Consider the following 26,589-nt stretch of genomic DNA (forward strand, 5'->3'; position numbering starts at 1 on the left):
CTATTATTATTTTTAAACGTAATATATATGAAACTAGGGTGTTTAATAATGATTTCCTAGACATCTTTACTTTTTTTTTTTGTCTCTCAACACTCCCTAGGTAGCACCGTTTCTGGACAGCAGCTCAATGACTTCCGTCTCCTCAAACTGCTGAGCAAATTCTAACAGCGTCAATTCACTGTTGGCCCTAATTTTCTCCTGAAGCTGTTGAGGGAATTCATATAGCCTTGGTCGGATGTTAGCAACTTTTTCCGTAGTAACCTTGGCTCCTCGACCGAGTAGTAGCTTCACCAAGCCCGGATTTCTCTTCCTTATCGCCCACATGAGGGGTGTCTGGCCGTCCTTATCCATCGCCTCAATATTAGCTCCTTTCTCAAGTAGCTGAATAGCCACATCCTCATAACCACCTGTCATTGCGGATATCAATGGCGTCCATCCCCTCTTACTCATCGCCTCAATATTAGCTCCTTTCCTAAGTAGCAGATTGACCAGGTCCTTGTGGTAATATGTCACTGCATACATCAGCGGTGTCATGCCACCCTCGTCCTTTGCCTCAAAATTGCATCCTTTCTCAATCAGTTGAATGACCACGTCCGTACGGCGATTTTCCATTGCCAACAACAATGGTGTCATGCCGTCGTCACCCCGTACCTCACTATTACATCCATTCTCAAGAAGTAGAATGACCATGTCCCTGAAGCCTTTTGTTACTGCCACCATCAATGGGGTATGGTCACATCTATCTCTGGCCTCGGTTTTTGCGCCTGCTCTAATTAGCTGAATAGCCACATCCTTATGGTCATTTATCACGGCCAACATCAACGGTGTCTGGTTAAGTCGATTTCTGGCCTCGATTTTTGCGTTTGATTTGATTAGCTGGATCACTATGTCCACATAGCCTTTTGCCGCTGCCACCCCCAATGGTGTGTTGTTATCATTCCAATCATAGGTCTCAATGTTTGCCCCTGCTTTGATTAGCAGTCGAACCATATCTTTATGATCTCCTTGCACTGCACAGTATAGTGCCGTCTGCCCCTGGTTATCTGTCTCATCTATTTTGGCACCTTTTTGAAGTAATAATTCGACGAAATCTTTATGCCCTTTCTTTACCGCAGTTTGAAGTAAGGCATTACTAAAATGGTCGATTTCGTTGATATCGTTCACAAATTTACTGATTAACACGCTGAGAAGAGCTTTGTCTCCCTTACCATAGACATACAGTAATGGCGCTTGACTACAATCGTCTTTCCAATCCAAATTAAGATGAGGATGTTGTATGTTCAATAAGAAAGCGACTTGTAGTATCTTATTCCCTTCGTCGGGATGTGTGAAATGTGATAGAATATTCTTGAATCGTGAAAATGTGAAACCCGGCCGGAAGTGACTTAAGTCAAGGCTCTTGCGGTAATACTCTTCATAAAGATTATGAAATTCGGGGGTGATTTCTGCTTGAGCTTTCAAGAACTCTATAATCGCTTCATTACTGCCGTTGGCTAATGCCGCAAAAAGCGGCGTCCCGAAACATTCGTCTCCGACTTCAGAAAAGGCGATTTTGGAAGGGTGGCAACTGATGAGATAGCTCATATTCAGTTCCGCCAACGCATATAAAAGTCGTGTATTTGATGGATATTCCCAAACTTCGAATATTCTCCTGAGTATCATCCAGGCGTCTGACTTGAATTCTTTGAGGAATTCAACTTGGCTGATACCATACTTCTGTGCTGCATTTGCATGGTATAAAACATTACCTACAGCGTATCCTAAAAATGGAAATTTTTTATTTGCCTCCTCCTGAATCTCGCCCATTCTTATACCAGGGCGGTTCATAACCAGACGAGAATAAACAACGTCGCCTGTTCCGATCCATTTAAGACAGCATTGTTTTAACTGTTCGTGACTTCGTCCATGAATATTATCTCCCAGGTCTGGCCAAATGTGTCTCAGCCCACCTTCTTTGAGGAGAAAATCTTTAACTGAATAATGGATAAATCGAACTTTTTCTATACATGTTTCTGGGTGGAAAAACATAATAAATCTAGCAAGTCCCATGGAAGAATTTGTGGTAAATCTCAGCATATCTTGCCTGGATATTTGGCTAGGAAGCAATCTAGGTAAGACATCAGAGAGAACAGCGAAATATAACTGTTCTGGTCGCAGCAGCTCCCTTGAGAATAAAAGCCACTGAAGACAACGCAGTGTTTCCGTAGATTTTCTATCAGAATTTCGTGTGAAGACATTTTTGAATAGTTCGTGCAGGCCTCTAGGAATCTCCAGATACTTGGTTTGTAAATTATAGATCCGACCCTCATCGTATTCCTTATTGAGGATCAAAACAACCAGTATAGCCCACATGAAAATCCCACAAGATTTCCTTGGAATATCGGCACTGATGTGATTGGCGATATTACTTTGTCCAATTTTCAATTCGCTTCTCACATTTGTGAATATATCCTGATCATGTGGTTTTTGACATTCGAGCACAATATCTAGCCCTTTTTTTATTACAATAGAAGGGTAGTGTCTTTTTGAAAAGCATACCAAAAAACTGATGCCCTTGGACGTAGCTACGTGGACCAGATATTCAAAGAATAATATCATATCTCGGGCCTGGTCTTCGTCACACTCGTCCAGAGCATCAATAAAGCATACCACTTTGGACGTCTGGATGCTTTCTAATGCTTGGTGAAATAGAGATTTTAACGATTCGATATGCCATTGGTAGCCTTCGTCATGATACGTTGTGAATTTAGATAAGTCTAAGGCGTCTTGAAGCCCTGGTAGCTGCTGAAGTAGCTGTAGCAGTAATGATCGGTACATCCCAAGAGTAGATTTCTCCAAATCGCCTCCTCGTGCGTTGAAAAAGAAAGAAAGCAAAATCCTATCTCTCATTGTTTCCCGGGCAGTTATGAGAGCATATTTCATAATTGTTGATTTTCCAGCGCCTGGGTTGCCTCTAATCCATAGAAATCCATGATGGTCAGTGATCTTGTTCGGGTCCAGCCAAATATTATATTCAGCACTTTCTTGTAGCCATTTGCATGTACCAGCGTAGGCGGCCTTGATGCAATTGAAACGCTTATTATACTGGTCAAACTTCAGAGATTTAAAAATTGCTTGTTCCTGGCTGTCGCTAGAAATTTGGGCCTTCTCTTCTCTGGCCACTCTTTGCGGTATGTTGGTATTATCTAGAGCGATTCGATAGAGAAGATCTTTTGCATAAGCCGCGGCTGCCATCGCAGCATATCCTTGCCACTGGTCATTCTTATGCGTGTCTGAGTAATCGGAGATCCCTCGCACAACCAAGCAGGGGAATTGATTCATAAGGCCGGCGGCTTCCATTTCAAAACACATAACATTTTGCTCTAATGCGTATTTGTCACGTATTGTGGCGTCTTTCATCAGTGTATTTGACGAAGCAATAAGTCCATAATGAACCGCAGGCGCACCCTCGTCTGCGATTCGCCTGGGTCGAACAATCAGCTTTGACGGATCATCTCCACAAGCAATCGAACAGTCCAGTATATTATCTTCGGGACGTATGATCTCGCTGCGATATAGCCTATCACTGTTGAGATCTGGACGGCCAAAATCCTTTTGTAAAGTCGGGTTTCTTTCAAGGATGCCGTCAATTATTTCTCTCAGCTGGCGATAGCCTTTACGACGGTATTGCGATTGAACCCCATTTACCGCTGCTCTTAAGATTCTTGGCGATTGATTCAATAGCCGCGTTGCCTGAAACGGCTGACCTTGTATCATTTTCCCAAAGCCGTATTGTAGTACACCACTCTGTCCGTCACGAGGGACGCTGACCACGATGTCACCCAATCGAATATCATGTCTTTCACTTGGCGCGCCACCACCAATGCCAACCATTAGCCCGACTTTGATATTGGCAAAAGAATGCGTCATGTCCCTTGCAACAATCGCTGCAGATTCTACTCCGTAATCTCCATTTGGCAAAACAGCAATAACAACATTATGGTTCCCAATTGGACCGAACGTGTATTCATTTTGATCGGCTGGCGCCACATAGCTGGGTCTCTCATGCTCCTCATCAAGAGTAGCTTGTGCGGCGATGTACTCGGTGCATATAGCACAGATCCATCCCACTGTATATTCGTCGCTCGTTTTTTGTAAGTGAATGCCGGTCAGCCTGCGGGTTTGGGAGGGTTCCCCCTCCATATTCTCTCGACAGCTTCTGGGGCCGAGTTCTATTGATGGCACCGGTTTCTTTTCGCATTTAGGACAGTGCTAATGACGGCTTTGACGCGTATAAAGTAGATATTGCCACAAACAGTGAAGAGATTGATTTATGCACATTCCGAGCGCGTCGCTGCATTAGCGAAATCAGATCACTGGGTCGCGTTATTGGGCGGGGAAGGGCCTATTATTCTAGGCATACATGCATATTGAATTGATGTGATAGGTGCACCGCAGCTTAAAGAGCCACCTGACTACCAACGGCAAATGTTACATCTATTCGTACACTCATACAGATCTAGTAAAGTAATACCTCGATTCAAGTAGTGTTCCACCTTTTGCCTTAAAAACCATAATCCTTTGCCCCCCTCCCCAAAAAAGAATAAATAGTAACCATACGCTCAACTCCAAGCCTTTACCATATTTTGTCAGTAGAATCCAAAAAAAATACAATTGCATCCCAGACTACTATTATACATGTCATACATCATCCCTCGTCTGTTCTTATGATAGACTCATATCGTACATTAAATCGACCCGGTGGAAGTATTGGTTTCCGGACTGGTCATCATGGCTCAGAGTTACCTCTTCGAGTCAGTTACCCATTCGAGCCAGAGTTGCCCATTCGAGAGTTTATAAGAGTTGAGTTAAGAAGCTCTTCTAAGGCTTAGAACAGCCCATTTTGTTGTAGGAGTATTGGCCATCGCCTTGATATTTGAAGGCCATTGTCTCGGAAACTGGTATCGGTGTGTCCAGAGGTACGACATCAAATTCCGAGGGAAAGAATGATGGGGCATTAGGTCCCTTGGGGGCCTTGGAGTTATTGAACGGAAGCACGCCTTCCAGTGACACTGTCCGCGGTTTCGGTGCTGCTCGTGGCTTTGGTGGTGCTCTCGGCTTCGGTGGTGTGGGTGCCCGCGGTTTCGGTGGCGTGAGGCCGCGAATCTCTCTAATAATATCTTGCAGCTCCGTCTCATCGCTCGCAATCTGAGCTTTGATAAAACCAGTACTACTTCCCGATGATTCTTGAAGTTTCTGCATAACAGGGGTGCGCGGTGTGTAGGAGATATCATCCAGCTTGGGGGCGAATCTGGGATCCGGAACAACTGACGAATCGAGCTGTGCCTCGGGCCCCATATCCAAGAGGGTCTGGATGTCTAGACTTTCGCCAGGAGGGATTACATCTGGATGGCTTGGCGTGACGCAGTCCATATCAACTTCTTTTCGGAGAACGTGATCGATATCGATAGCAGAGAAGAACGCACAAGATTGGGGGAGATCGTTGATCCCGACTTGTTGCGCAAACATGGCTCGAGTCCAAATATTTGCTACCTGGAGTGCGAGCGCTGCCTTATATTTGTCTTCAGTCTTCACCAAGTATCGAACTTCGTCATGAACTGAGATGGCAAGCCGAGCGTCGAGGTTGAACTGGCGGATCAAGTAATCCATGGAAACAATCAGCAAATGGAGATAGTCGACGCCCGATGATTGAATAGCCCAGTTGATGCGAGAAGGCAAGTAGCTGCCTTTGGTCACAAAGCGGCTCATGAGCGCTTGAGTGATACCTGCTCCCAACACTGGCGTCCTGGCCCAGTCCTGTTCTGCAAATTCTTCCAGTTTGTTAAATACAAACGACTCTGTTCCTCCTCTCCAAAACAGGCGCTTGTTTATTGTCTTGCGGTTGGTCTTGATGCCTTTGGTATTGGCATACAGCCTCTGTGCAATCTCTGTAGTCTCGGCCTCGGATAGCTTGGGGTTGAACTGTCGTAGGAGAGTGGCTGCAAACTTGAGTCCAGCTCCATAGATGCGCCCGTAGTTGAAGATTTTGGCTTGGTTTCTAGAGATGCCCAAAATCGCTGCCGTCCGCGAATGTAAGTCTGTGCCTGCAGCTTTAGTACCCTCGAGAGTCATAAAGCCAATGGCATTTCCACCGTGGATTTTGAATGTCGCATCGCCTACTAAACTTGCAATCCAAAGTTCTTCTGAGTCCACATCGGCACCAACAAAGCAGTAGCCATATGGAGCCTTGACCATTGATTTTAGCTCGGATCCAACACGATTCTTCTTGGCATTGCTTGCTGTCAGCCAAGTATTCTCGACCGCTCGCCGAGTGATTGTACCCATGGGAACAATTTGAGGTAAAATAAAGCCTTGGGTGTTCTCTCCATCCTTCCTAGCCACCGTACCCTCTTTAGCCCGGGGTAAATCCTTCTCATAGACAGCCATTTGCGACATAATTCTATCACGCGCACTCATCCAGTATGAGCATGATGCATTCATTTGCAGCGCTTCCTTGGCATATTCGTACTCTGATGAGAGGGTGCCATTTTCGAAATAAGTTAGATACCCTTTCGCCATGGGATTGGCGCAGCGAGCAGTGGGGCCATCTTTATGTGGAAGTTTAAAGTAGGAATGCCTGAAATCATCGCGCAAAGCCGGATCAGAGTCATCAAAGAAGCACTCAGACATGAGCTTCGCAGTGTAGGTGGACACATCATCCGGGTCAACTCGAAACACCCAACCGTACTGGTTGGACCAGAATAACGGGTGCCCATCCCAGGCCAGCTTCAGTAGCAAAGGCGCAATACGAGTCCTTAATGTTAGGTTGATAGGGGCGTCGTTTTTGACAAAGAGGTCTTTGTACCACTTCGGCATTCCTGGCTTCTTCTGTCTTGCAGCTGGTCTCGGTGGATCACCCTTCCGTTTCCCCTTGACCATTCTGATCTCTTGGCCAGACCAATCTAGCTGCATCAACCAGGGGTCGTTTTGCCAGATCTCAGGCTGGTCCTTTATTTCCAAGGCTTTCTCTGCCAGAGATTCTAAACTATCATGGACCGATGCAGTAAGCTTTTGATAAGTGGCTTCTGCATTGGCAATGTATGAATTCCAAGTTTGGTCGATAGGTAAAATAACAGAGGAAAGGTGCCGCAGGGCCGCAAAGCTAACTGGGTGCGGACAAACTTCCAAGAAGCCAGGGAGAATAGCTTGATACACCCTGTGGGTAACGGATACATCCGCAGCGCAATATTCGAGAAGTTGGTCTAGTTTCTCCATCACACCATCGCGGTCCAGCTCACCAAAATCATTCCGTATCGCCTTGTCGATGGTGACATTGAGATGGAATTTGGCAACGTCTCGGAGCGAGTTAATTGAGCTCTTCTCTACCCATAACTCTTCCTCTTCATGCATACTTCGATTACTCAAAAGCTCAACTAAGCCATGATCGACGTCTCCGCTCGCCACCTTCTCTCTTTCCTCTCGATTCTTCTTGTGTCGCATCCAGGTTGGGCGTTGTTGTGAGCACATGCCATTAACGGCAACATGCAAAGACATGGTATCGAGAAATCCGGTCCTAGTCTGCTTCAGACTATATTCTTCCAATATTCTTGCCCTGTCATAGCCAACATTGTGTCCAACAACGATGCGATCCTTGGTCGGGTCCCCCAATGGTATCAGATGCTTGTAATCGTCCGTCTCACCCAGTAACCAAGGAGACAGCCATGAATACCAGGCAGTAGGGCTGACTGCACAAGCCATTACCGCATACGGATGTTCTTTCCACATGACTTCTGTGTCAAAAGACAACATTTCTTCGTTGGGCGCATCTACTGACTCTGTCTTCCCATCAGGATAGTATTTTGTCCACCCACTTTGTCGCATCCATCTTTTCGGTCTCAGGGGAACATTTGCGCAGGCGAACTCTTTAGCATATTGTAAATGCGAACCAGCGCTATCGATTCCAAGCTTGTAGAAATGTTCGTCGAGGGTATCGCCCTGAAGTCTGGGCAGATTGAAGGCAATGGGGCCGGAAGTATCTGTATTCTTGCCATAGAGCTCATGGCGCTTCAAATGATCGACGGACAATTTTACCAGTTCTTCAGGCGGAGGTTCGGAGCCGTTTGGAAATATCTGTGGGAAGATGTATTCGCTGAGTTGTTGTACACCAACTTCATTGTATCGCGACGTCGAAGGCACTTGTATTGCGCCGTTAGCTACCAACATCCATCGCAAGCAGTGTCGCAAAGAGGCTTACAAGACAGCGACTTTAAGTCCTTCGACTCAGAGTCCTGGGTGAGAGTTGCGAGCCATCGCGACGGTGCTCTTCTCCAAACACCCTGGTGTCCTGGGTGGCGAGCAAGCCGAACGAAGCTTGCAATCGGAGCTCGCTGGAGCTGGCCAGCGGCAGAGTAAAGTGCTCTCATAAGCGTTGGCGAGACATCAAAAAGTGGCGACTGTGCACCGGCGAGTCTCTATGGACTGAGATGGGATGAAAGGAAAGGAAAAACCGAAGCCGCGATAGAGCCGCGAGTGTTGCGACCAAAGTAGCAATTCACGAGGAAAACTTTCAAGCTTCCCGCGACCGAAGGGAATTTTAGTGGGGTGGGTCGTATGCTCTATACAAGGGTGAGCTTATCAATTTGGGTGGGAGTGCGGAGATGGCAAAAGTGACGTTTTGGACGGGTCGATGTGAAAGTTCACGCCCTGCAAAGAGAAAGAATGGCTTATTTTCAATCGTATAAACATTTGATTGTTAATAGAAAGACAGCGTCCCAGATGCAGATAGTTCCCCAAATGTCAGCCAGATCTAAAAGGTTTCAGCCATTTAGACGCAATAGACAGGCATTAGAGCTGCCCCTCACTCCAACGTCGCTGCAGGTTACTGGCAAGCCCCGCCATTGGTCCAACGTCCCAATTTGGAAATGCAGGATTGAAGCCATCTTCGAGACCTTCAGGCCAGGCACCGCAGGGCTGATCATTTATGGAATACAATGCCACCTAATAAAATAACACGGTTGTAGAAACACAGGTACTACATATATATAATATTCAGCCCTGATGAGAATTCAAGAACATATGAGGGTCAGCTTTGTAAAATAAAAATATAGAGTCCATCATATTAAAAACTGTATATTATTACCAAGTATTGATAAAAAGCTGCATCAAAATGTCTACCATCCAGCCATCAATATTACCAAACCTACTTAGCTACAGTTACGGCCAGTGCACAGCGGATAACAACACTAGCACTGATATTACCAGGCCTTTCTACAAATGGCAGCTGCAGTTTAGAGCGATACCAACCCTAGAGTTGCTCAATAAGCCAAGGCGCATTCATTCTACCATCCCCCTTCTTTCATTCTTTCCTTTTATACTCTTGTTTATTCGAAAACAAAAAGAGCAGAAGGAATTATCATGTATTTTGACAACATCAGACAGAAATTTTGCCAAGTTTATTCTTTCAACGGTATCACAGATGCTTCCTATCTTGATTCTCATACAATCTACCATGACTAATCGCAGATGCCTTTTTATGTCTATACAATTCATTTCTCTCCTTTGTTTATTCTCTCCAAATCTTGGATCTTCTTCTATATGGTGGAACTCATCTCCAACCATATCTAAAATATAGATATCACGATGTCAAGCCATATCCAGGGACTCCATGTACCTCAGCTGATACCGTGTATCGGATGCGTTCGTCGTCTTACTTCAGATCCACCGAGACAGGATGAGCCTTGCCAAAATCATTCTGGTAGGCTCTTGTGGCCACATCTATAGTCACCCTTCAATTAAACTTTGGCGTTAACAAATTGTTACAGGTGCTACGGCTTCCGACTGCGTTATGTGTACCCGAAAGAGGCAGAGATGCTACTTGGTATATTGATTTCCCCTTCATCGCTCAAATTTTAACCGAGTTCCGTCTTAGTGATTGTTCAGTTGCCCGTTAGTGCAATGGAAATGGGCAGAAAGTTTCAAAATGCTTGCATCAGACGCTTTGAAGGAGAAGAAGTAGATCATCCCATAACTTTGAGAGCTCATACAGTTGAATTGTACTGATTTATAAACTATACCAGGTCGAGGATTTGAAAGTCCTTGGCGAGAAGACATTGCAGGCTATCGGCGCCCCTCAGGGACAAACAGGCAAGCATGGGCGCAGTTCATCTGCGTCAATGGCACGTATGCCAGTCCATCCGGGCAGCATGCTGGAAGACGGTGGCTCAACAGCTTTGACGGATAACCAATTCTCAGTAAGCATTCTAAAATTATTACTCGTCAAGCACAATGATTCTAAGTATATGTACAATAGGTGTCTGGTCAACCGCAAGTGGTCCGTTAGGAACAGCAATCTCCACAGCAACACCGGCGGCAAGAAGTCGCTCAGCAGCTAAACGTTGAACGTCAACCGGCTTCCTTTGACATTCGAAAAAAAAAATTAGAAAGTATAAGAGCTCAAATGGAAAGTATGGAAGCCCAGATGGAAAGCATGAAAACCCAAATGAAATGCATGAAAGCCCAAATACAGGATCTTATATAGTAACCACTAGACGCCACCAAGATGGAGCCGAGAGTCGCTCTATCAGCGTACAACTTTCTTGAGCTCGGGTTCGCTGGGAATGGAGATATGACTAGTTTCATTTTCGCCGCTCTAATGTGATGAGAAGCCAGTGTGCCCCTTTAATAGCAGCCTGACCTGACTTGAGCAGTCTAGATTTAGTAAAAGATACTACATGATGATACTCCGCATGCAGAGCAAGTGGGACACTCCCCCTTCATGAGCTAAATGGCTCATGGATGATACTTGAAGAGGTTAGATTTATCTGCAACTGCGGTTTGTTGGTTGGACATGGTCCACGGCAGGATTCACAAATTGGATGCTTGATACCGCTACCCCTTTCTGCTTTCCCTTGGCACAATTATGCTAAAAACGTTCAATAATTATCAAATAACGCTCTCCACTGCTTTTACAAGCAGATAGATGTGAGATGGAAGGAGATTTTGACTCCAGGCAGCTGAATTAGACGGTATTTTGAAAAAAAAAAGGGGGGGGGCAGGCAGCAACATTGTAAGTGAACAGACGATGGGATAGATTTTGAAAAATTCGGTAAAAAAGAAGAGAGAGAGAAAATCAAATTGATCTGCCGTCCTTGCGTATTAAGCAGGCGTATTCGGCCCCTGAGCGAGCCAACATTTTCAGTAATGTGTTTAGAGACTGGCGGTGGCGGAGTTCTACTCCAACCAGACGCATTAGCGAAGGCATGATGGGCAAAGACGGGACAAAGCTTCATCCCGATACTTCTTCCACGATTGAGACTCCTTTCATGTCTCATTATTCTGGTTTCTAAATTAAAATTCGTATTTCTTAGTGTGCTCCCAGGGAGTTGAGGGGGTGATGTTTGGGCATCTATGCACGGGCAGTCTACATGAATCTACTATTGAAGACACGCCCTTGATTCTACTCTCGCGTCCTGACAAATTCCATATTACACTGGATAAAAAAAGTGGAATCAGACGTTTATGATACGAAAAAAAGAAAAATGAATGATTTCGCCCGGGCTCGAACCGGGGACCTTTTCGGTGGTGTCAACAGATGTTAACGAAATGTCATGACCAACTAGACCACGAAACCATGATATTCCTGATTGGATGATTCAGCACGGCATTGTCAGTGTTCAAGAAAGACATAGCAACTGCCGACACAAGAGAGTCTGGTCAAGACGCTCTATACACGCAGTATGGCTATTAGAATGGTTACTGAAGCTGTGTTATCACACGCCACCCCATCAATATGGACTTCAGCAGCAAATACCGGAGCTAGCGGGGTGTTAACAGCCCGGATGGGGCCGTATTACAAGAACGAGAACGACCACCGGCAAAAACTACGGTCGGAGGAAGAGGCTACTGTCGGGGTTGCATTGTATGTAACAGCACTAATACAGGCGTGGCTGAAGCGTCGAGCAGACCATTTTGATAGACGAAGCTTCGAAACAGACTTACTTTCACGGATTGATGCCTGGTCTGGGTGCCTGGCAATGGATGCTCATATTACAAGAAAAGAGAGAGAAAATAGATGTAGTAAAATGAAATAGCTGAAACGTTAACCTGGAGCCTGATGTCCAATTGTTTTATTCTGTGCGACGGATTTATTTTGGTGTTGCGCTGAGTCAATTAAGCCGAGATAAAGATGTGGATGACGAGCAATTGCCACTTACGAACATGCTGTAATGCCTACATGACACATCAGCCTGCTCGCAAATCCTCACCTGTCGGACTGTAGGAGGACTCCGACCGAAGGAATGATCCATGGTGCTGATACACGGGAGATTTAATCTAGGCTCCATCCTTGATAGCGCATGGCTATCGCCAGATTACCTTTCTACAGCGGCTTGCACAGGCCCAAGTAGCTCTACTTGCAGCGCTTTCACGCTCCATACTCCATACTCCAACAATCTTGCTAGCACCAGCGCTAGCAGCACGCAGCTTCCTCTTAATATCGGGATTCAGAAGCTTGGGTCACCAGCCAAGGGCGCTAAGCCAGCGGGCTTCGGTAACCGGGATTGCGAGCCTTGATAAACAAGCAGCCTGAACCCCCTGCGCTGCAAACGAATGAACTGCATCATGGCAATAGTTTGAATCTCGGACTTTTTACGAGGATCGATTGATTGGCTGGGCCTGAATCAATTCAGATAAATGGCAGTTTCTGCTGACAATACGGATGCCTGAGCCAAGAAATGGCTAATTTTAGATCGAAGATATGCATATCTTGTTGACGGTTACAGGTTAGCAGCACATCACGGAGTAACTCTCCGGTGTAATTCACCACATTGATTTTGCTCAGCCTTGCAGATGACGTGAATTGATTGGAAATATAGCTCTGATCAAAATTCTTTATCTGCGTATCAATACGCTTTACGGCAGCCAGCAGCACTCCTATGTTCTACTGCTAAGCGGTAAGTAAAGGGATGACCCCTCGTACAGCTACCAATCGCTTCATTGCTTTGGGCGGTCTGGAGTTCGGATATCTTCATGAGCGCGAGGGTTATACAAGCAAAGCTTAATCCTTCTTCAAGGTCCTGAGTCAGCCGGCATTGCCCCGTAAAAGGCAGATACTTTTCACAAGGAAAGCAAAATATCAGTTTGCTGTAACAATGATGGAATGCTTATATATAAAGTGTTGTAAATAGATGTTATACGCATTGTTTGCAGCATATTGAAAACCGTTTGCGGCGGCATCAAATTACATAAGGTGCTAGTCAGTAGAGCATTCAAGCGCAGTGCGCTAAAACACAGGCTCTATTTCAGCACGAACCCCCATAAAGGAGAGGGCCTTCTGTGTAAATGGGACGCGGGGGTGCCAGCAAAGTTTGGCCAGGGTCCCCTGCGTCAGCCGTCGAATGGAAGGCCGATTTTGGGACCAAACATCGTTCGAGAAGTGACACCCCTGGCTTGCTCGTGGCTGAGGCTGCAATCGTGATGCCTCCGGGATTCGGGCTCGGGTTGTGACCCGAAAAGCTCAAAATCAGGAGTCATAGCGCTCCATACTTGGAGACGCTGGTGCTAGGTGTTTGTTGTTGCCACCGGTTAATGAGTCAATGGCGAGAGACAGAGACGTAATTGCAGCAGCAATTATGCGCATTTATTATCTTGTTTAGGTATTTTGTTTTACATGTATGTTGGTACTTTTTAAAGTTACATGCCGTAGCAGTATGTACGTACTTTTACCTTTGTTGGCAACCAGATTGCTAAAAGCGAGATCATCGCGGGGGGCTTGAATGTACTTCGTACATGTACGGAGTACAGACATGGGCCATACAGCAATCATCAGATCCTCACCACCCCTCGCCTTGAACCAAAATTATATTCACCATCGTGGTTAACATGTCATCAGTACTCACTCATAGCATGATAATAAAGAGAGACATGATTCGCAACGCCTGTCGCACTGGTGCTACTTTTCTGCTGGGCGTATCAGCGTGCGTGTACTGGTCAGATGCCACGAATCTCGCAAGCGTGGGCATCAAGATACGCGTACTCGCACTTCGTACACCCGAAACTTGATACGGGCCACGACAGGCGCCGAGTCATCTGCTGGTAGCCTTTGAGAGCAGTGAAAATGGAGAATCTTAGACAATAGCATGTAGTACCCAAGATCAGCTGCGAATATGCGTAATATCATGAGACATCTGTACGACATAGGCCATTCTTGCAAGTTAACGGTTTTCGACGTCGATGCTAGTAAATTCATTCATTCATGAACCACTGGGAGATTTACAGGGCACCTCGCCCACTATTGCCCGGCTAGCTTAGCGCCAAGCGTATTTGCTGCTGAGCAGGGACTAGTCCTAATGGCGATTGTGCCGGCCAAATCAGCTCTGTCTTGTACTTCGTGTGGTACTGGTACTTTTTGTGTCTGCTAATTGAATCCGCTGTAAAGCTGCACGGTACTCTGTACTTGTATGCAGTGTCATCCTGCTGAGCCAAGGCCACTCCGAAGCCTCGCCGTAAGAGCGACGCCCTGCATAAATCCCATCCGCATCATTCAAGACAAACCTAGGAAAAAGAGTCATCGTACAAAGGAGAAACAAGTTTTAGCCACGAGAGCCTCACTCGCTCTCCTCCATAACGCGGCGCCAAGCAAAGAGAATGCTCCCCTGGCCGGTCTAAGCGAGAACCACCCGTATCCTTGGGTGGGCCACCCCCCAAGATAGCCTTGAATTGATCCTCTCAAACTCCTATTCAAATCTTCAGTACGAAAACAAAGTGCTTCATCTCGCCAAAGCTATGGCCCCCCTGTTCGCCGGTCAGCGCCCTAGGTCCGGGGCGCTACTAGAACCCGGAGCTTGATGCGAATATGGATGCCTTGTTTTTTGTTTTCTCTCCGGTTCGATGGGGGTGAGGTTAAGTTTCTTGCAGCAATGGCTGGAATGCGTCGTGTCGTTCTTGTACGTGTGTCTTTCATAATTACGGGACTGCAGTGGCACAGACAAGTACTGGGTACAAATGGTATATACGAAGTACGGTGCGGCGCAAGCTTTGAATCCCGCACCTACTGGCGAGTTAACCCTCTTCAGGCAATGCGAACGCTGAACGAGGTAGCAACGTAGAAAAACGGCTCCACTCGCGCTTGTAACGGGTACATACCCTGGTAGGAGGGACCTCGTAGTGCAGCCATCGGCTTTCACACTTCCCGGTGCGCTTCGTTATTCCCACTAACTGCAGTGGGGCCGGGCCGCGAGAGCATGGCGCGAGTACTTCTTCTGGCTGCTGCCTCGATTTTCTGCAGTCCGAGCATCACATCTTCAGGCCTCGCCACTTTTGGCTTGTGTTGATCTTCTTTAAAAGAGCTATATATCCGGTTGTAGCCTCTTCTTTCACTTGCCCCTCGCAGTACCGCAGGGACTTTTAATTTTTGTCTTTTTTGCATCTTGCAGCCTGGTATCACCACACACTCGTTTCTTTCAGCGAGTAACAGCGTCGATCTCATCTCGCTTTCTTCCCCCGGTCGGCACAGCGACATTGCTGTTTCTCATTGCATCGAACTGCACATCTCGCATTGGTATAATCACGATCACTGGGATCCCCTCGAATCGCCGCTGTTCCTACGTCTAGCCGCCTGCAGTAGGCGCGGCAACTGAGAGACGATGTCTGCCGACGAGAAAGCGCCTATTGGCGTGGAGTCGGTGCCAGCCTCAAGCCACAGCAACTCTTCAGATGTCGATGCCACGCTTTCATCCAGAGCTGGCCGCGATGCTCAGCTGAAAAAGGTGGACTCCAAGGTCCCCACCCCTCCGGCTCCCAGGGCCGACAACATCGATGAGCTTTACGCGCATCTGCCTCCACACCAGGCCGAGATCTTGAAGCGCCAGGTCTATACCCCAGAGATCAAGGCTGGTGTCAAGGCCATCTACCGATACTCCTCTCGAACCGACTTGGCCATCATCTTCGTTTCCGCCATCTGTGCTATCGCTTCTGGTGCCGCCATTCCTCTGATGACTGTCATTTTCGGTAACCTTCAACATGTGTTCCAGGAGTACTTCTACGCCCAGGGCCTCATGACTTATGACCAATTTGCTAGCAAGCTGAGCCACTTTGTTCTCTACTTTGTGTACTTGGCCATTGGTGAATTCATTGTCACCTACATCTGCACTGTCGGTTTCATTTACACCGGTGAGCACATCGCTGCCAAGATCCGTGAGCACTATCTTGAGAGCTGCATGCGCCAGAACATTGGTTTCTTCGATAAGATTGGTGCTGGTGAGGTTACCACGCGTATTACCTCAGATACCAACCTCATCCAGGATGGTATTTCAGAAAAGGTTTCTCTTACCCTCGCTGCTCTTGCTACCTTCGTCACCGCCTTCGTCATCGGCTTTATCAACTACTGGAAGTTGACTCTCATCCTCTCTTCCACCGTCTTCGCCCTGCTTATCAATGTCGGCACCGGTGGTAGCATCATGCTCAAGCACAACAAGGCTTCCCTTGAGGCTTACGCTCAGGGTGGTAGCGTGGCGGATGAAGTTCTGAGCTCCATCCGAAACGCTGTTGCTTTTGGCACTCAAGATCGCCTGGCCAAGCAGTATGACAAGCATCTTCAAAAGGCCGAGTACTTTGGATCTCGCGTCAAGGCTTCCATGGCTGTCATGGTCGCCGGCATGATGCTGATTCTGTACTTGAACTACGGCCTTGCTTTCTGGCAAGGTAGCAAATTCCTCGTGGAAGGTATCATCCCCCTTTCCAAGGTCCTGATCATCATGATGTCTGTCATGATTGGTGCCTTCAACCTTGGCAACGTCACTCCCAACATCCAGGCCTTCACCACTGCTCTTGCCGCTGCCGCTAAAATCTTCAACACTATCGATCGAATCTCCCCACTGGATCCCGCCGACGAGAGCGGCGAAAAGATTGAGAACTTCCAAGGAAATATTCGCCTGGAAAACGTCGAGCACATTTACCCATCCCGACCTGAGGTCAAGGTTATGAACGGTGTCTCTCTTGATATCCCTGCTGGTAAAACCACTGCTTTGGTTGGTGCCTCCGGATCTGGCAAGAGTACCATTGTTGGTTTGGTTGAAAGATTCTACGACCCTGTTGGAGGCACAGTCTACCTTGATGGCCGTGACATTAGCAAGCTCAATCTTAGATGGCTACGTCAACAAATGGCCCTTGTCAGCCAGGAACCTACTCTTTTCGGAACGTCCATCTATAACAATATTCGCCACGGTTTGATTGGCACCCCGCATGAAAACGAGAGCGAAGAGAAGCAACGCGAGCTTGTTACCGCCGCAGCTGTCAAGGCCAATGCCCACGACTTCATTTCTGCCCTCCCTGAAGGATATGAGACCAACGTTGGTGAGCGTGGTTTCCTTTTGTCTGGTGGTCAGAAGCAACGTATTGCTATTGCTCGTGCTGTCGTATCGAACCCCAAGATTCTGTTGTTGGATGAAGCCACTTCTGCTCTTGATACCAAGTCCGAAGGTGTCGTTCAAGCCGCTTTGGAAGCTGCCTCACAAGGTCGAACCACTATCACCATTGCCCACAGATTATCCACCATTAAGGATGCTCATAACATCGTCGTCATGTCTCAAGGCAGCATCGTGGAGCAAGGTACCCACGATGAGCTTCTTGAGAAACAGGGTGCCTACTACAACCTTGTTTCAGCCCAAAAGATTGCCGTTGCTACCCAAGATACCGCCGAGGAAGAAGAAGAAATCGATGAAAAGGCCGAACTCCTGATTCGCAAGCATACTACCAACAAGGACGAGTACGAAGCCGACCCTGATGACAATATTGCCGCCAAACTTGACCGATCAGCTACACAAAAGTCCGCCTCGAGCATCGCCCTTCAGAAGCGAAAGGAGGAAGAGGACAAGGAGTACAGCTTGTGGACTCTTATTAAACTGATTGCCTCCTTCAACGGTCCTGAGGTGAAGCTGATGATTCTGGGTCTCTTTTTCTCTGCCATTTGCGGTGGCGGTAACCCTACCTCAGCAGTCTTCTTCGCTAAGCAAATCGTCACCCTTTCGCAGCCCATCACCCCCGAGAATGCGCACCACATCAAGAAGACCTCTGATTTCTGGAGTGCCATGTTCTTGATGCTTGCCTTTGTTCAGTTCATCGCCTTCTCATCTCAGGGTATCTTGTTCGCTAAATGTTCCGAACGTCTTGTTCACCGTGTTCGAGACCGTGCTTTCCGCTCAATGTTGCGCCAAGATGTTGCTTTCTTTGATAAGGACGAGAATACTGCCGGTGCTTTGACTTCCTTCCTTTCGACTGAGACAACTCACGTCGCTGGTCTTAGCGGTGCCACCCTCGGTACTTTGCTCATGATGTGGACAACCTTGATCACTGCTATCGTCGTGTCGGTTTCCATTGGATGGAAGCTTGCGCTCGTCGCCACCTCTACTATTCCTATCTTGCTGGCATGTGGCTTCTTCCGTTTCTGGCTGCTTGCCCACTTCCAAAGGCGTTCCAAGGCTGCGTACGCCGCCTCCGCTACTTTTGCTTCTGAGGCTATCTCTGCCATCCGAACTGTAGCCGCTCTTACCCGCGAGGATGACGTCTTGAGAATGTACCACGACTCCCTTGTTGAACAGCAGCGCCGCAGTCTTAGGTCTGTGTTGAAGTCCAGCTCTCTATACGCCGCTTCGCAGTCACTCATCTTCTTGGTCTTCGCTCTGGGTTTCTGGTATGGTGGTACCCTGATTGGAAAGGGTGAATATGACCTGTTCCAGTTCTTCCTTTGCTTCATGGCCATCATTTTCGGTGCTCAGTCAGCTGGTACGATTTTCTCTTTTGCCCCGGATATGGGTAAGGCACACCACGCTGCCAAGGAATTGAAGACCTTGTTCGACCGCAAGCCCACCATCGATACCTGGTCAGAGGATGGCCAGCCTTTGACCGAAGTTGATGGAACACTCGAGTTCCGCGACGTCCATTTCCGCTACCCGACTCGCCCTGAACAGCCAGTTCTGCGAGGCTTGAACTTGACCATCCAGCCTGGACAGTACGTTGCTCTTGTCGGTGCCTCTGGTTGTGGTAAGAGTACTACTATTGCTCTCTTGGAACGATTCTACGATCCTCTGAGTGGTGGCGTTTTCATCGACGGTAAGGAGATTAGCAGCCTCAACTTGAACGATTATCGATCCTTTATCGCGCTTGTCAGCCAAGAGCCTACGTTGTACCAGGGAACTATCAAAGAAAATATCTTGCTCGGATCTGCTGAAGAGAATGTTCCGGACGAGGCCGTTGAGTTTGCTTGCAAAGAAGCCAACATCTATGATTTCATTGTTTCTTTGCCTGAGGGTTTCAACACTATTGTGGGTAGCAAGGGAACGTTGCTGTCAGGTGGTCAGAAGCAGCGTATTGCTATTGCCAGAGCACTTATCCGCAACCCCAAGATCCTGCTTCTCGACGAGGCCACATCCGCTTTGGATTCCGAGTCCGAGCACGTTGTGCAAGCTGCTCTGGACAAGGCCGCCAAGGGTCGCACGACCATTGCTGTGGCCCACCGTCTTAGCACAATCCAGAAGGCCGACGTCATCTACGTCTTCAACCAGGGCCGCATTGTCGAAGCCGGCACTCACCCTGAGTTGATGAAGAAGAACGGTCGTTATGCCGAGCTTGTCAACCTCCAGAGCTTGGCTAAGAACAACTAAATCTGATTTTGGTTTTTTTGACGGGAGATTTTCCCCACTCATTTTCGATTTTTATTTGCGCATGAGATATCCAGGCAGCAAATACAAAGCTGGCCTTATCCATCTATTGGCGTTTGATTGGTGATATTATAGACAAAGAAAGAGGAATGACGGCCCCTTAGAATTGGTCTTCGGAATCTGAAGAAGTGGAAGAAGAAGGAAACATTTTTTATTCCTTGTTCCGGATTATTTTTTCTTGTTTTATGAGCAAAAAAGTGTATTTAATCGCGTTTTATCAACAGGTCGGGGTGGTATTATCCCAAGACTTGACGCATACTCTTCTCTCTTCTACATGTATCTCTTTCTTCTTTTTTTTTCATGATGATGAGGGGGGTTCCAGAGGCACATTTGTTTGCTGGCCCCCCCTTTTTTCACACTTTAGTTACGCAGTGTGCATGAGATAAGACGATGGCCGAACACCTAGCGGTCAAACAAATATACTTTTTTGTATGACATGACTTGAAGGCCTGTGGTTTATGAATGAATAAAGAATATTTTATATACATTTTCGTAATTTCCTGTTTGAACAAAATTGTGATGTGTGCACGTACCAGTCCCTTCTAACTTTGCTTTCTTCTCTTCTCTCCCTATCAAACGAAATATCCTGCTTTATAATTTTATGTATAGTGGATATATCGGAAAGTGGCAAGGCAGCGAAAGTCTGTCAAAGATTCCTCTTCTGTGCGAGTTCAAGCGCTGTCAGTGGAAGTGTGAGTTTAAGTAGAACAGTGAGCCTAATGACCTGATTAAACAAAGTACTTTGCGTTGGATTTTTATACTTGAGTCGGCACAATGAATGAAAAGATAGTGCTACTGAACACAGCTTTTACACGTGAATGCAGAATTGATCCTTTTCAATGAGCTTTGCTTTGTTTATATTTTTTAATGGCGGATCAATGCGCTTTACTGTTTGTTTGATATCAACCTTTGTTGCAAAAAGAGTGAACAATAGAAACACTGTCGTACGAACTGGGCAATTTGGAAGTTGGTATTATGCTCTGAAGGTTCTGATGTCTGCGTATAAGAAAGGCCAAAGGCGACATCAATTGCTTGTGTCTCTTGCACAGTGCCCCTGGTTAAGAAATTCTCACTCAGTGTCTCACAATCTAAGAAATCAGACAAGTATTTGTTCGCATCATTTGCTTCGCAGACCCTATTGTTTTCGTCTAGAGCTGCAACAACTTCTCACAATTGTATTATTCTCCTTCTCTTCCAAGAAAAGATCATAGGGTCGCAGTACTGACAGCAAAGAGGGAAACGATGTCCACAGACGTTGCAGGAAAGAAAAGGAAATTGGTGGTGGACGACGATAATGTTTATCTGTGTAAAAGAGTGTTCAGGATGGAGAATGCTGTGGAGCGTGATCTGGAGGCAGAGAGAGAAGGCAACTCGGTGATGGATCTAAGTGATTTCTTCGATTTACTGCGCACTGATACTACCCGTTTACTCCCTACTCCATGCGAGTTCTCATCTCAGCATAGAGCTTTGTTGAAAGAGAATGTTGACGAGGTCGTAGCAAAAGTTTGCAGCGCTCTCGAGAAATCCACTTTCAATGACTTTGACACCACTACTTTGTCTTCTGATGACTGTCTGAGCACAATATCTACCGAGGTCGACGGTGATGATCATAAACCAGATAAAGGGATCATAAACCGTAGGCAAGGACATTGCTCTTTGAAGTTGGAGGAGATGCCTCCCCACGCCAATGCTTTTACGGGTGCGCTTCCAGGTCGCGGCCACACATCTTCGCCGCCGAATCTGGACGCCACTTGGACACTGACGAGTCATTTTGAAAATTTCCCTAATGTTTCTGACTTTTCAGCGGAAGATTTGGAGGGGATGACTGAGGAATGGTTTTGGTGGCATTGTCTGGATTCATATTCGGAAGCGAAATCTGAGTCCGAGTCTAGGTGCGAGAGCCCGCGCTAATGCTTATAACGCTTCAAAGGGCCGACAATAAAGGGGCCTCGCAAGAACATATGAGGTTTTAAAAAGGGCTGTTTGTGTATTGACTGGTATACACCGAGAGCGAACTTGAACTTCATTGTGCTGAAGCCGAGCGGAGATGAGGAGGAAGGGCGTTGTATATGGTTGTATCGTTACATAGTGGAGCATGGGGGAATTATAGGAACAAGTGGTTTCGGAAGAATAAAAGCTGGAAATAGAATGTCAATAAAGGAGTCCTCTTTTTTCAATCGAGAGGTCTTTTGAGCGGTTGTAAAATATACCTCTACGAGATTTTTAGATAGCTGTTGGATGATAGTCATTGGATGTCTGCTCAGTCTGACTTATTTTAGCGAATTGTTATTCAACATACCAGTTTCGTTATCCAGCACCCCTGTTATAATTGAATGACCTGGTCAGTTCACTCGTATATATATACATTTAAGAAAAATACAACACGTAAAACCAGTAGTAGCAGTAGTAGCAGTAGTAGCAGAAGCAGTAGAGGCAGTAGAGGCAGTAGAGGCAGTAGAGGCAGTAGAGGCAGTAGTTTAAAATTCGCGACTTTAGCTACGGCTGGGGTGCTGAATAACAATTCCCTTATTTTATTATAAACAATCGACGATTCATATCACAGCAAAAGGAGTCCATTTCATGATTAAGAGTGCTTCTTATTTTCGCTGTCATCATATAATCTATCCTTTGATACTCGAACGTTTGTATATCGAATGACCCAACTCGCAAAGCTGTGACAGCAGCTCTGGCGAAATGGATCCCAATATGAGGATTCGGACACAAGATTTGGCTTGGATGCGGGCTTCTCTTGCGTGAGGTAGGAGTGGGCTTTGCTATATGCTGAGCCATCCAAGTAGGTGGAGAGGCGCAGGACATGGGCGCTGGCTCAGACGAGGAGCTGCCAGGATCCCCAATTTTTGCTACCTTGAAGCCTGTCAATGGTTTGGAGGGCCTGGAAGGTGCCGATGCTGAGAGATGGGAGCATGTGATGTGTATAGTGGTGAGAATGGGTTTGAGAGAGATATAAGAGGTTACACAGTTGACCCGGCAAAGTGGTTACCGTCTGTATTACCCATTACAGGGGCAATATGTGCCATTTCGAGGCATGAGCAGGTAGTTTTCGTTTTCTTCAGTCACTGTTGGTTTGTTTTGTTCAGTGCCAGTCACACAAAGATCAATGTTTTCCATTACTTTATACATGCACTTATAACTAGTAGATACGAGGCAGAAGAGATGCATCGTCGACCAGCTTCGATATGGAGACTAGTCGTCTAAAGTGGCTTGCTGGGTGAATGCATGTGTAATGTACCTATACACTGGTAGTCCGTACTTTTTAACGAGGAACGAGTACGAATCGCACTACGTACTAGAAGTATGCGAGGGAGGCGAAAAGCACCTATATATAGGTATACGGGTATTAGTGATCTTTTTCAGCCGCGGCTGAGGAGCAAACAACCAAATTCTAGAGGGAGGTCCGCGGAGAATCACTTGGCGCCAGCTTTACTCAGACTGTTGACTGGCTGACTACAGTATATAGTCTTTCCGCGAGTAATAACACACAGTAGTAATGCATAATGCGTTATACGCAGGGCATAAGCCATCGAGCTCGTGGCACTATTCGCCCGGCACGCCCTCTGCCGTGAATCCGAACGAATCAGTGCGTCCAATGAGTCGGTGGCACCAACAAGGGATGCTGAAATTTGAAATTGCGGTTTGGATTTGCTGAAAAAGAAAAATGGAACAAACAAGAAAGTGGACGGACGTGGCTTGTCGCACTGCACTGCACAGCTGCTGCATGTGCATTGGCGTCTTGGTCCCGGCCCACGCCCATCCATATACGAGCAATCGAGATGCATCGCGCATAAAAAAGCAAAAAAAATGAAGGAAGCGAAGAAACAAACAAATAACAAAAGGTCTGAGACATGCAGCGTCAAGAGTGGTCCATTTTCTTTCTACTCATTTCTTTTTCGTTCGCCCTACTTTTTTTTATGACTTCTTTTCCGAGTGTTTCGGCCAACTTATTAGCTGGACGCTCAGACAAGCAAAGAGGCAGGCCCTTGCGGATATTTGTGGCTTTTTCCACACTTGCTTGCCGCGGACAAGCCCGTTCGTTGTCAAGATTACCACTGTATTACCACACCTTTGCGGAGCGTTTCTGCCTTTTTGCTTTTTACTTCTTTCTGCCTTTTTGCTTTTTACTTCTTTCTGCCTTTTAGCTTGAGCCGGTAGTTGGTGAATCATTCACCCTTTCCATCTCTCCATATCGTTTTGACGCTCTATAAGCCGTCTCGCCCGTCCCCCAGCATCCAGTGTTACAGTATAGCGTGTGTGAGAGTGAGAGTGAGAGTGACATGTCGAGATGCGAGGCCCAAATCTGGTGATTGATCATTGCACTACCAAGAAATAGCCGGCATAATCCTCCCATTTGCTGCTGCTGCGGCTGCCTACGGGTCGGGACCGCCTACAGCTGGTTTCTTGTCGTCTTTTATCTGAATTCCCCTCTTCTTCTTCTCCCTTTTCTGCTTGTGATTCAGACAAGAATCTCCCGTCCATCAATGCCTCCGCCGCAGGGCTTCGGCTCCAGCCCAGGCCCAGGATCAGGTTCTGGCTCTGGCTCTGGCTCTGGCTCTGGCTGCGGCCTTGAGCTCAACCCGCAGATGGCGTTTGACATGCAGCAGTTTGCGAGGCGGGAATCGATGCTTGCCATGGCTGTGAATCTCCCAGCGACTCTGTCTTCATCGCCGGCTTCTTCAGCGCCTTCAGCACCCTCAGCAGCAGGCCCGGCGGTTACTACGCTGCAACACCGCCGTCTACCTCCACCACGTCCACGTCCAGCTCCAGCTCCAGCTCCAGCGTCGTCTTCGCTTCAACCTCCTGCTTCCTCTTCCATTTCTTCTACCTCGACTTACTTTTCTACTTCTGCTTCTACTTCTGCTGCTATTTCTACTGCTGTCTCTACTTCAACTTCTACTCTAGCCTCAGCTTCAGCCACAGTCGTCTCTAATAATACCACCACCTATAATACCATTCCACCTACCACGCCAGTTCGAAGACAACCTCGTCTGCCTTCGTTTGCTGCTGTTACTGCCGCTGCTACTGCCGCTGCCGCCGCGGCCGCTGATTCATCATCTGCTTCTTCACCTCCTCGGCCACCTCTTTCTCCTTTTGAATCATCGCCGTCCTCTGTCTCAACTTCATCTTCCTCCTACACAATCTCCCATCCAGTTCTGCCTCCGCTGCCTATCAATCTACCGCAGGAAAGCTCTCCAACATACTTGCCTTGGACCTCGATTCACCACCAATTTTCTGGACTTGATCCTCTTGTTTCGCTTTCAGCTCCTCTTAACAACAATAGCAATATCAATAGCAGCAGCGAGAACAACAACGGCAACAATAGCGGTGCTGACGCCGACATCAGCGATATCCCCGCCCACTTCAGCACGCCGTCCTTCAACCACTTCCCTGCGGCCTTGATCGGATCCCAGCCCTTGTCCTTCTGGCCTGCTTACGAAAATCCCATTAACCTGCCAACGGCCTGGAATGAGTCTGCCAGCTCCCTCGATAACCTTGACGTTTCTACAGCCATTAACCAGGCTGTGATGATCGCCGCTAACGCGCCCAACTTTCCACTATCACCTGCTCTTCAGTCATCGCGGCCACCTGTTCCTCAGGCACAGTCAGACGAGGCCTACTTGTTGCAGGATTTTGACATCCACTCTGACATCGACCCTGAATTTAGGGACCGTCTGCGCGCTGAGAACTTACGTGCTCGTGCTCAAGCTCGAGCTCTAGCTTCGACCTTGGCTACATTTTCGGCGACGTCGGCTTCTGCTGCTGCTGCCACTCCCACTGCCCAGAGGCCTGTAGCGCCCCGCCAGCGCCACCACCGCGTTATTCATAATCTGGCGTCGCCACCGGCCCTAGACGGTTTCGCTCTCCCTCGAACCGTCACTGGAGCCTTCAACGGCATCTTCGACGAACCTGAGGATATTCCGAATTTTCCTTTTCCATTCCCCCTCGCCGGCTCGGCGCACCCGCCTCTTTCTTCCTCATCCGCCACCATGCCCGCAGCACCCACCGCGCGGCGACGGTCGCGGAGACAGACAATCACGTCCGAAACTCACGACGACCCGACTTCGACTTCGCCTTCAACAGGCACGGCGCATGCCAACAAGCGACAGAGGGTCGTGCCGTCTGGCACCGAAGCGAACGAGCAGGTCATAGGCGATGATGACTCCTTGTTCGGCGACTCCAACTCTCAGCAGGGCGAGGATTACACCACGATTGATCTTACTGAGGCCACCGACGTGCCTGAAGAGCTTAAAAAGCCTAAAGTGGACAATAGAACCAAGTTATCTGGTTTTCAATGCGTCATATGCATGGACGATGTTACGGGACTGACGCTCACACATTGTGGTAAGTCTCAGCCTCTTGTTTTCCTCTCTCTCAAACGCTACGCAGCCTACTTACATTATTTCCCTCTTGTCAGGTCACCTATTCTGCGCGCAGTGCCTCCACTCCTCGCTCAACATTGAATCGACAAGAGGCAAATGCCCCATGTGCCGAGCCAAGATCGACATGAAGGCACGCGATACTTACACCGCAAAGACGAAAGGGTATTGGCCGCTTGAACTGAAACTGATGACGAGAACGCGCCAGGGCAAGCGGAAAGCTCAGGCTATGACTTAAAATTTTACGAACTTCATGACCGGAGTTATTGGTTCTTGTGTTTTTCTACTTTTAACGGATATACCGCCACGAACATCGCTTTCGCCAAAGCCATCATCACCAAACTGGCTTTATCTATGTGCCCATTGGCATAAATCACCACCTTGGGAGGACATGATTCCAGCAGTACATTCAGGGACGGGGGGCGCAAGCGTATATACCATAGTGTTTTTACTCCTTCCCCAATGCTTCCTTCTTCTTGTTATTATTCTTGCCCTTCTTCACTGGC

The 26,589-nt window shown here is 47.4% G+C and overlaps 6 protein-coding genes and 1 non-coding gene across 7 annotated transcripts in view; 4 read left to right on the forward strand and 3 right to left on the reverse strand.

The window, feature by feature from the left end:
* Window positions 1-4,335, reverse strand: part of GGI43DRAFT_364600 (uncharacterized protein) — a 4,546-nt gene extending 211 nt beyond the window's left edge. The window contains exons 1-2 of the mRNA XM_083202439.1: window positions 1,065-4,335; window positions 4-965 (exon numbers count right to left, since the gene is read on the reverse strand). Coding sequence (XP_083061374.1) covers window positions 97-965; window positions 1,065-4,182 — 3,987 coding nt within the window. The 5' untranslated portion in view covers window positions 4,183-4,335 and the 3' untranslated portion in view covers window positions 4-96. The remainder of the gene's footprint in view (window positions 1-3; window positions 966-1,064) is intronic.
* A 424-nt stretch (window positions 4,336-4,759) lies between these two features.
* Window positions 4,760-8,549, reverse strand: GGI43DRAFT_364598 (DNA-directed DNA polymerase gamma MIP1). The gene is made up of 2 exons (XM_083202438.1): window positions 8,234-8,549; window positions 4,760-8,174 (listed from the first exon to the last, which is right to left on the reverse strand). The coding sequence occupies exons 1-2, from the start codon at window positions 8,400-8,402 to the stop codon at window positions 4,861-4,863; spliced, it is 3,483 nt and encodes a 1,160-aa protein (XP_083061375.1). The 5' UTR covers window positions 8,403-8,549; the 3' UTR covers window positions 4,760-4,860.
* A 757-nt stretch (window positions 8,550-9,306) lies between these two features.
* GGI43DRAFT_403685 (uncharacterized protein) lies at window positions 9,307-10,749 on the forward strand. Its single transcript, XM_083205817.1, has 3 exons — window positions 9,307-9,733; window positions 9,801-9,990; window positions 10,056-10,749. The coding sequence occupies exons 2-3, from the start codon at window positions 9,934-9,936 to the stop codon at window positions 10,368-10,370; spliced, it is 372 nt and encodes a 123-aa protein (XP_083061376.1). The 5' UTR covers window positions 9,307-9,733; window positions 9,801-9,933; the 3' UTR covers window positions 10,371-10,749.
* A 772-nt stretch (window positions 10,750-11,521) lies between these two features.
* GGI43DRAFT_t95 lies at window positions 11,522-11,608 on the reverse strand. Its single transcript has one exon. It is a non-coding gene; the product is annotated as a tRNA-Val (tRNA).
* Window positions 11,609-15,264: 3,656 nt separating this feature from the next.
* On the forward strand, window positions 15,265-20,178 carry GGI43DRAFT_403691 (ABC transporter B family protein). Its single transcript, XM_083205818.1, has one exon. The coding sequence runs from the start codon at window positions 15,621-15,623 to the stop codon at window positions 19,632-19,634; it is 4,014 nt and encodes a 1,337-aa protein (XP_083061377.1). The 5' UTR covers window positions 15,265-15,620; the 3' UTR covers window positions 19,635-20,178.
* Window positions 20,179-21,014: 836 nt separating this feature from the next.
* On the forward strand, window positions 21,015-21,602 carry GGI43DRAFT_383295 (uncharacterized protein; the record flags this gene model as incomplete). The annotated part of the gene is made up of 1 exon (XM_083203367.1): window positions 21,015-21,602. The coding sequence occupies one exon, from the start codon at window positions 21,015-21,017 to the stop codon at window positions 21,600-21,602; it is 588 nt and encodes a 195-aa protein (XP_083061378.1).
* Window positions 21,603-23,838: 2,236 nt separating this feature from the next.
* Window positions 23,839-26,472, forward strand: GGI43DRAFT_364737 (uncharacterized protein). Its single transcript, XM_083202440.1, has 2 exons — window positions 23,839-26,048; window positions 26,122-26,472. The coding sequence occupies exons 1-2, from the start codon at window positions 24,188-24,190 to the stop codon at window positions 26,319-26,321; spliced, it is 2,061 nt and encodes a 686-aa protein (XP_083061379.1). The 5' UTR covers window positions 23,839-24,187; the 3' UTR covers window positions 26,322-26,472.
* Window positions 26,473-26,589: the final 117 nt, after the last annotated feature.

The sequence above is a fragment of the Trichoderma evansii genome (assembly GCF_050947405.1).
Source record: "Trichoderma evansii strain SZMC 28006 chromosome Unknown GGI43scaffold_8, whole genome shotgun sequence".
Taxonomy (NCBI): Eukaryota; Fungi; Ascomycota; class Sordariomycetes; order Hypocreales; family Hypocreaceae; genus Trichoderma; species Trichoderma evansii.

Excerpts from the sequence above, each read along its gene's own strand:
- GGI43DRAFT_403685 (XM_083205817.1), top strand. The coding sequence starts at position 9,934 with ATGGAAATGGGCAGAAAGTTTCAAAATGCTTGCATCAGACGCTTTGAA. Across the intron at positions 9,991-10,055 it reads GACGCTTTGAAGGAGAAGAA|GTCGAGGATTTGAAAGTCCT; the intron begins GTAGATCATCCC and ends AAACTATACCAG.
- GGI43DRAFT_403691 (XM_083205818.1), top strand. The coding sequence starts at position 15,621 with ATGTCTGCCGACGAGAAAGCGCCTATTGGCGTGGAGTCGGTGCCAGCC.
- GGI43DRAFT_364598 (XM_083202438.1), bottom strand. The coding sequence starts at position 8,402 with ATGAGAGCACTTTACTCTGCCGCTGGCCAGCTCCAGCGAGCTCCGATT. Across the intron at positions 8,175-8,233 it reads GGACTTAAAGTCGCTGTCTT|TGCCTTCGACGTCGCGATAC; the intron begins GTAAGCCTCTTT and ends GCGCAATACAAG.
- GGI43DRAFT_364737 (XM_083202440.1), top strand. The coding sequence starts at position 24,188 with ATGCCTCCGCCGCAGGGCTTCGGCTCCAGCCCAGGCCCAGGATCAGGT. Across the intron at positions 26,049-26,121 it reads ACTGACGCTCACACATTGTG|GTCACCTATTCTGCGCGCAG; the intron begins GTAAGTCTCAGC and ends CCCTCTTGTCAG.